General features: G+C 44.3%; 1 protein-coding gene across 1 annotated transcript in view; it reads left to right on the forward strand.

Annotated features, from left to right (window-relative positions):
* The first annotated feature begins 1980 nt into the window (after positions 1 to 1980).
* Sh3bgrl2 (SH3 domain binding glutamate rich protein like 2) overlaps positions 1981 to 9409 on the forward strand; it is a 53922-nt gene continuing 46493 nt past the window's right edge. Inside the window, exon 1 of the mRNA XM_031344480.1 lies at positions 1981 to 2205. Coding sequence (XP_031200340.1) covers positions 2161 to 2205 — 45 coding nt within the window. The 5' untranslated portion in view covers positions 1981 to 2160. The remainder of the gene's footprint in view (positions 2206 to 9409) is intronic.

A 9409-nucleotide genomic window follows, 5' to 3' on the forward strand; every position in this document is an offset into this window, starting at 1 on the left:
CTAATAGTTTTTCTTATTTTTTAATCCTCACCCCCTTGCGTGAGACCCTGTGGACTGACTGAACTGACTTGGTCACCGGGCAATTTGTCACAGCAACAGAAAGATGACGAAGACAGTTCCTCAAAGCTGTGAGTTCTACGTCACAGCTTCATGCTGCCTGACTTCCCCAGCAATTCCCATTTGCTGACTGAGGAAATGACTTAGTCAATTTCTTTTATCCCTTTTGCTCAGAGTGCTTCTGAGTTCTGCTGTTAAGCTGTTTATCTTCACTGCTACATTAATTCTATACTGCGGGAAAATGGTTTCTTTTGTAAAGACCCCTATTTATACAGGAAATTGTGTATCTATTTCTGTGAAAATTATTTCACATCTTATATGCCTTCATTTCCATGTTTGGGATAGCAAAAGCTAAAGAACATTTACAGAGTGTTATAGCTACAGCAGAACTTAAATTTAAGTTTTTAAATATAAAAGAAAATTTAAATTAAAAAGAAATAAAGACCCACCAGGATTATATGCTCTTAGTCTACTAAATTAAAAGGTCTATGACGAAAGTGGATTAAGATAAGCAATGAAGGGGCCAGTGAGATGGCTCAATGGGTAAAGACACTTGCTGCTAATCCTAAGCCACATGGTGGGAGGAGAAACTCTTACATGACCTCCCATGTAAGAGTCATGTCCCATGGGTCATGTCCTATGACCTCCACAAGTATGCTGTGCTGAATGGATCTACACAAATAAAATATACATACATACATACATACATACATACATACATACATACAAATAAAACTATTTAAAACATAAGCCAGAGGAAAGATTGGCAACTTGAAATATTAGTAAGCCTAAAAAAACAAAGTCCTTCAAGCAACCATTTGTGCCAGAAACTTGTAAACGTGGGAGACTTCATCTTGCAATTTCCTTCTCTCTAGAATTAATTAGCAGCGTTCCCAGAATGCTGCTAATGTCCCCTGCTGAAATGAAGAAAGTAAATACAGTACTGTGAAGAAAACCGGTTCACTTCTACAAAACTATGAGCGGCTTGAGCCTGAGCCAAGCCAATACAACCTGCTAAAGCACTACTTGTAATCTATTAGCCACTTCATGAAAGCTTTCTCTTTAGTGGTATCCTCCTGGGATACCGCGCTGGAATGCACAGCGATTTCGAAAAAAGGCACAGATTTGGCTCAACTGTAAATATCAGTAGGTGCACAGAGGCAAAGGCATTGTGCCGGGTAAGGGGTGGGGTGGGTGGGTTCTGATTCCCAGAGTTGATAGGAGGATTTTCATTTCTATCGGTACTTATTTTTCTCTACTACAATTACAGTTTTGCAAAGAAAAATAAAATATCGGTCTCGTTCTCATTTGGGTTTCCAATTTTCAGTGTCTTTAGAATAAAGGTGAAAGCCTGTTTCATTTACCTACTAGATTCCCTTTGCCAACTAGGTGTGGTGATGCATGCTTGTAATACCTACTATGGAGGCTGAAGGAGGAAAGTGAGTTCCAGGCCAGTCTGGGCTACACAATAATGTCGCTTCCAGGAACAACAACAACAACAACAACAACAACAACTCTTTCCACAGTTTTTCAGGATTGTAGAAAAAAACCCAAAAGCTCAACCCACTGCCACTCCTGTCCAAGCCCCTGAGCTGCTAAGGTCTCTGGGGCGTGCCTGTGCCTGTCTCTAAAACAGTGGGTCTCCGCAGCTCCGTGGCTGTTTCTGATGGAGGATGCTCCTCCACCCATCTCCATCGCAAACAAAACTCAAGCTTGGACTATGCACCACCCAGCCCTTTGTTTAGTTTGCCGTTTCCTCGTAAACTGGCTTCCCACCACATAGCTTCTCCCGCTTCCGGATCCTTCCTAAGCCACCTGCGTGTACGATTAATTCACCAGAAGCAGGCACGGGATGAAGAAGCGCAGTGCCTGGTCACTCTGGGCACCACGGAAACTACAATTCCCGTCAGCCCCCGCGGCCGCCTGGCCCCACCCACCTCCTGCTCAGCCCGCGGCGGAGGCGCTGGGCTTTCATCCGCGAAGCGGCGGGAGTCAGACGCGTCGCTGCGGTCTTTTCCGACGTTCGTCCGGGAGTCGGCAGCAGCCTCAGTCGCGTTCAGCTTCTGGGATCCTGTCAGCGGCGATCAGTGACGCAGCGAGAGGATGGTGGTCCGCGTGTTCGTCGCCTCATGCTCGGGCTTCGTGGCGGTGAGCCGAGCGGGCGGGATCGCGGGAGACGCGCGGCGCGTGCGCCCGTAGGAGACGCGCCGGCAGGTGACCGCCGGGCTCGGACCCGGTGGACGCGCAGGGGTCTCACTCCTGGCACTGGCAGCTGGCGTGGGGAACCAAGAGAGCCAGTCCCCTGCCGCAGCTATCGGCTCCAGGGGCCCTTTGCTAAGTTTAGAGGTTCCGGACTTGGGACACCCCGTCGGCTTATGTTTTCTATGGGAGTTTAGACTACTTTGATTTGCTGACCTGGCGTCTGGAGGAAACACATTTTTAAAAATTGCTTTTCATCCTCTCGTCCCCAGCAAGTCCTTTTTAGTTTTACACCTGAGCAAGGAGAACAGTAAACCACACTTGTCCTGTTCTGTCGGATTTGTTAATTTTTTTTTTTTTTGGTCGCTTTTTAGCCTAGGGTGTTACAAATACTTTTACGTTTGTACTTTCCCTTGTTTCTTCGGTGCTGTGGTACATTTCATTTTAAGAATAAATTGTGTTTTCTATTTTTAGCTATTCTGTTTGTCGAGTGTTGACTTCTTTTAGGAATATTGTTCTTTAAAAAAAGTTAAATAACTAGAGATGTCACACTTTAAGAAATAATGCCCATGTATGCTGGAAAGTCCATTAAGACACACGTAATGCACATGTAGTGTGTCAGTCATGTTTTATGTGCTTACTAAGACTTGATTTCCTTAGTTAGGAGCTAAACTACATCTCCAAAAGTCGGCTTTGCCAGGTACTTAATCAGATGTAAGAGAAAGTACAAGAACAATTGTTGTAAAGTTTAGTCTGGCAGGTTGCCTGCCCAGTAGGCAGATTGTCTTAGAATTTAAATGGGTGGGGTAGAGGGCGGAATAAAATACTACTTAGAAAATCCCCATAAACTACAGAAACTCTTAACCCAATCTTTTTTGCTACAAGGACACAATAGTTGGGGAAATTCTGGCTTACCTGTTTGTTCAGGCATGTTGTGGTTCTCAAATTCCTCACTTTTTGCTATTGCTTAGTCATAGGTGCCTTTTAAAGATTTTTTTCTCTGTTAATGCTGAGCCCCATGAAATGCACTGTCTCCTAGATAGATTTATTTAAATGGATTTCTTACTATAGAGCGTCTGGTCTTACCATGAACTTACCTACTTCGGGTAATTATTTCAAAAGCAACTTACAGATTTCAGAATTGACAAGCTCCAGTGTTGATCTCGGGTTGCCTTGGGAAAGTCACAGGTAAATTACCTGTCTTCTCCATCCTGTATCCAGACCTGCATCCTGTAACCTGATTTCATCAATTCTGTAAACATATGTGTATATAGTGCCTGCCCACTGTGTGACTTGAGTCTTGGGTTTAATGTTTTGTACATGGGCCTAAGGTGAGAAAACAAGTTCTTGTGTGGTGCCTAGTGTGGGGGACCAGCAGTGCCCAAGCGCTGCCCTTCTCTTTCTTCTGTACCAGGAAGGCTTTTGAGGCACTCAAAATTGTGCTGTCCTCTTAAAATGCTATCGTTTCATCAGTTGAGTAAATGTGGGTGAGTGCTCATACCAGCTTACTCCATTTGAACTGTAGATTGGTTAACTTCAAAGTGCAGTTTTTCCACTTTGGTCTTTTTTAACTGAGTCTCAGATCCCCATGGTCTGATGTGGTTTCATTTGATTGGGAGGTTGCCCTCAGTTACCACGTAGACACCGCCTGTAAACACTAATTATTCACTTTGGTCTCCTGTTTGAAAACGTACTCTTTTCAGGTCTTAGAAACACCCATCGAGTCCCCCCATTTTGTAATATAATCTCCTACTTCATGTACAGTTTTTCTGTACAGCAATATTGATATTTGAGGTTACATAAAGTTTATGCTTATCTGCCAGAACATTGACTTCTTAGCCTTAGTGAAGATGTGTAGGTGAACTCTTGGTTGGGGAGGCTAATGGCACTTACAAAATTAAACTATATTAAGGTTTTGTGGGAATGCTGTGATTTTCTTTTGCTGGTGTTGGGTTGACTGGTGGCACTCTTTTTTTTTTTTTTTTAATCCTGTACCCATCTGTGATCAGCAGGTATATAGAAGACCAAACAATGTTAATGCCCACCTCAGTTTGGTTTTAGCTAAAGTGTATTAAACTGTAAGGAAAGAATGTGACGGGAATTAGACCTAGCTAAGTAAAGCCAGGCCGCAGGGCATTTACGCAGAGTGTTTAGAGAAAATCCTCCCCTCTCCTGGTTCCCTTGGGTTGTAGAGCTTCCGCAGTAGGAATGACTGACGTGAAAGGGTGGGTGCCTCTGCATCCTCTCCAGCTGCAGGGGGAAGCCTGCTTGTACTGGGAAATAAAAATTATGTCACATTATACAATGGACATGTTACTGTTATAGTGAGAACATTTTATTCACCTCTTAAAAAAAAAAACCGAGCCGCAGAAAGGTCATTTAATATAATTTATTATGTATGTGTACCTGACAAGGGAGGTCTTGGTAACTTTGTCCAGGAAATATATTAATGTGACTTTAAATTTAAAAGGTTATTTTCACTTTTGTACTAAAGAGAATTCGTTTTGGTCTGCCCCTACCCTGCCCAGCTCTGTCCTTGATCTAGGCAGGGAAGCAACCCTAGGAGATTGTAGGGTGTGGTCTCTGTTATTGAGGAGTCCACAGACCAGGTGAGAACCTCAGCTAGAAAGGGTGCAACTTCGATCATAACTGGAAGCTCAAGGACATGCCCCTCATAGAAACATTCTTACAAGGCAGAGATGCCACAGGCAGCGGAGGGATGCGTTGCTGGATGCGAGATTCGGAGAGAATATGCTAGGATCATTAAATATGCATGTGGAGGCAGCCTGCAGGGAGAGGAGTGTGGGAGAGGGCTCCTGCGCCCATTTTCTTAGGCTGGATGTGCAGGCGCATGGGGAGGAGGGGTGAGCAGCAGGATCCCCCACCCCCCCCCACACCTCCTCCCTCGGTCGTCCTCTGATGACTAGGTGGACTCTTCAAAGACCCAAAGGAAGCCTCTAAATTCAGACTCCACGATGCTCAGCAGCTTGGAGATGTTTTTAGTATCTGCAGCCTATCTGCAGGGCCTTTTGTCCTTCTGGTAGCAGGGTACTTGCCCTTCAAGGAGTGACTTCAGGTATGAGAGTCTTAGAAGGCTCCTTTCCTTCTAGCTTTGGACTAACATTTATCAAAGACAAATGAAGCCTTCCTTGAAGCCGGATGCATGCTTTTCTGCATGGGCATCTTTTTATCATTTATTAAAGTTCTGTGGCTCAGTTGAGAGTTGGCAGGAAACCCACATCTACAGAAGTGAAATTCAACCGCACAGTTTTATACAGAAGGAAACTTGGGCATAGAGGTGAAGTGATTTGCCCTAATGTCATGTATGAAGTCAGTGCACAGTGAGATGCAAGTGGAAGCCGGATTCCTGCACTGATTGATTGATTGATTGATGCATGTGCTTATTTTAAACATTGAAACCTCAGTATCGGGCTCTCTCTCTCTCACACTCTGTGTGTGTGTGTGTGTGTGTGTGTGTGTGTGTGTGTGTGTGTGTGTGGTGTGTACGTGTATGCTGCATTACGTGCTACCCTGTACAGGCCAGAGGAGGATATCAGATTTATCGGATTGTTCTCTTTTACCGGGAGCCGGCAACCCTCCTGTCTCTACCGTCCACAGCCCTGGGGTTTCAGGTGTGTACAAGGCTTCCTTCCCTGGCTTTTAGGTAGGTGCTGAAATTCAAACCCAAGTCCTCACGCTTGTGCAGCAAGCACTCTTACCCACTGCCCTAACCCTAGTACCAAGTCAGGTGATGTTGGGTGCTATATACCAGGATGTTCAGGCGAATAGACCCTGCCCAAATCACTGCCGTCTTCATCAAGCTCAGAGACTTGGCATGCAAGCCGCGCTGTCAAGGAGGACCAGTGGTGGCTTGAGGGCTGCTTTCATGAGTCAGAGGGAGATGGGCTAGATGGCAGTCTACTATATGTCTCTGAATGTTGGAGAGTCACCGTTTGGGAACCAGAGAGGAGAGGACATTGGAAAGGAAGCTTGGAAGTGGAGAGCTTGCTGTGGCCTTGTATTCAGCTGAGGTGGGTGTGAAGGGGGAGGACAGACAGACACCGCTCGGAGTTGCCTAGCTCTTTGCAGCTGTGTACCGTGCCCTCGTTGCCGTGCACAGCTGATTGTTATCTTAAGCGTGCAATTAGCAGTTCAAGCTCTTGCTTCCCAGTAGCGTGTGTTCAGTGAAGCTCTTCAGTGAGAAAGCCTCAGAAAAGGAGTTCTACTAAAGAAGTCAGGACGAGATCAGGCACAGTAACAGGACTCTAGGCTAATGTGCCTGACTCATAGGAACTAGCAAGCAGATGCCTGGGCTCTCCAGGACCTTTTCCTTTTTGGATCTTCACTGTCCTATGGTAAGATAGTTATTGCCGTGTCACAGCTGAAGAGGCTGAAGAGAACTGACTTAAACCAGATCATGTTCAGTTGCTGTCCTGACCTGGAGTCAAACCCTGGTTGACAGCTGGCTCCTAAGCTCCTAGAGCAGAAATTCTCCCTGAGGTCTGTCCTCACGTACATTGTATGGGGGTGGGGCAGGAAGAGAGAGAGAGACAGAGAGACAGAGAGAGACAGAGAGAGAGACAGGGAGAGACACAGAGACAGAGACAGAGACATCCTGCAGTTTGCAGCTTAATCTGCACAAAGAGCTGCCCTATGGGTCAGTGGCTCCCTGGCCGGAAACAGTGCTGCAGGGCATGGAGGAGGAGTGAGGAGCAGGCTTTAGGATGAGGTTGTGCAAGGAGTGATCGAAAGAGGCAGCCATAACTTGAGGGCCCAAGGGCATGGAGGTAAGGAGAGACTGCATTTGTTTCCTAGGGCTGCGGGGACTGATTTTATAAGAAAGAGGTTTCATTCTTCTTGCTGCTGGAGTTTGGAGATCCAAGTATGGATCTTCTGAGAACTGTAAGGAGGAGTTTGCTCCTCGGGTCTCCTGGCAGCTGTTGGCATGTCTTGACTTGTAGACTTATCACCCGGATAGCCTTTTTATGTATTTCTGTGTTCATGTGGCATTCTCCCTGTGTGCATGCCTACGTCTTGGTGTTCAAATGCCTATTTTTTTCTTTCCTTTTCTTTCTTTCTTTTTTTTTTTTTTTTTTTTTTTTTTTTTTTGAGTTAGGCGTGTTGCAGTAGGGCCTACTCTAATGACCTCATCTTAAGGACTGCGTCTGCAAAGATCCTGCTTCCAAATAAAGTCCCCTTTACAAGTCCGGGAAGTTGGTACTTCAGTATCTTTGAGGTGCATCTAATTCAGTCTAGAGCCATATCCAGTCTGAGGGTTGAGCTATATAGGCTGATAGTAGACTTGTTCTCTTTAACTGGGAAGATTCTGGGCAGGTTTCTTACACTTTAAAGTTAGCAGCTAGACAGCAGCTTACATGGTTACGTAGTCTGCATGTGAGGTTTGCTGCTTGGAGTGGAGATTGATTACCAGGGAAAGGGAAACTCCTGATTTTCTGTACATTATAATGTTTCCCAATTTTGACCATTCTACCAAAAACACTTAAATTTGTTCAAATGAGTATAACCAAGAGCATGGATTCCTTTGTGAAATTAGGGACTTTTTAATCCATTTGTGTTTAGATACTTAGAGTCAGCATTTCAAACCATCTGGCTAAGCTGTATCTTGACAAGTATTTGTCATACGAAGTTCAGGGTGGTTTCTGCACTCCAGGCACAATGTAAGACTACATCATTCTTGTTTTGTTTTTCAATTTTTTAAAAAATGAAACATGGGGCTGGAAAGATGGCTCATAGGTCTGTTCTTCCAGAGATCTTGAGTTCAGTTCCCAGCAACCACATGGTAGTTTGCAACCATCTATACTAGGATCTGATGTCCCTCTTCTGGCATGCAGGTGTACACATGCAGATAGAGTACTCATGTAAATAAAATACATAAATCTTAAAAAACACAAACAAGGAGAGATGTGTAAAAAAGACTCAAACGTTCAGTGGGAGCTCCTAAGAAAATGGGACTTCTTCGTGTGTTTGGGGTGTATGTGTGTGTGTGTGTACAGGAGTTCACACACATGAATGTGGAGGCCCTAGGTCATCCTTGGGTGTCTGCCTTTATCACACCCCACCTTATAATTTGAGGGAGGGTCTCTTGGTTGTGAGCCTGGCCAGGGATGGCCAGGGATGTCCTGTTTTCTCCTGACTCCCAGGCTCTAGGCTTACAGGTATAGTCAGGTTGCCTGGCTTTTTTGATTTTGTCTTTAAACACAAGTGCTGGGCATGCAAATTTGGGTCCTCATATGTGCCCAATGAACAAGCACTTTGCCCACTGAGTAATCTCTGCAGCACAGTTAGGGTTTTGTTTTGTTTTGTTTTAAATATTTCATTTATAAAAAGTTATACTTTTCTCAGATTAAAACAGAATGACAGAATATGAAGTCTATATTTACCAAGAGGTTTTACTGCTTAAAATGAAAATTGGCCTGATTTACCGATCATTACATATGCAGAAATGTTAAATGTTATATTTTGAAATGCAGATTTTAAGAATGAGATCAAGAAATTATTCACTTGCCAAAAGTCAGTTTATAAAAACTCAGCAGACCATTGGGGAGAGGAAGTCATTCTCTTCAGTGGCACAGCTACTGGCTAGAGGCCCGTGCTTCAGTAAAAAATCTCCACCTGCTCATTCAAGAAACTCCCATTAAGTCCAGTGGAACAGGAAGACAGACAGACAGACACACAGACAGACACACAGACAGACACACAGACACATGCGCGCTCGAAAGGAGAACCTGTTGGAAGGAAAAAAGCATTCAGCAAGAAGTGCAAGGGGATCAAGTGAGGGAAATGGAGGGTGCATATGATCAGAATATCTTATATACATGTATAAAATCATCAGAAAATAAAATATTTAAAAATGAAAAACAACTATCTAAGCACACACAGAACACATAGGTCCATTACAGTTCTAAATAGGTTTGGGAACGCGCCCCCACTCTCCTGCAGCCATACCCTATCCCATTCATGTGTCTGGCCTTTCTTTTCAAGTTATCAAATTCTCTATCAGCTTCTTGACCCCCAAACCATCCTTTACCCTCCTTTCTAATAGAAATACATGATAAAAAGCCCACTTGCTTGTCTTTGAATTAACTACCCCATCTTTCAAATCCAGTTTTTTTTTTTTTTGATTTTTTTTTAT

Source organism: Mastomys coucha, unplaced genomic scaffold (assembly GCF_008632895.1).
Source record: "Mastomys coucha isolate ucsf_1 unplaced genomic scaffold, UCSF_Mcou_1 pScaffold23, whole genome shotgun sequence".
In the NCBI taxonomy this organism is placed as follows: domain Eukaryota; kingdom Metazoa; phylum Chordata; class Mammalia; order Rodentia; family Muridae; genus Mastomys; species Mastomys coucha.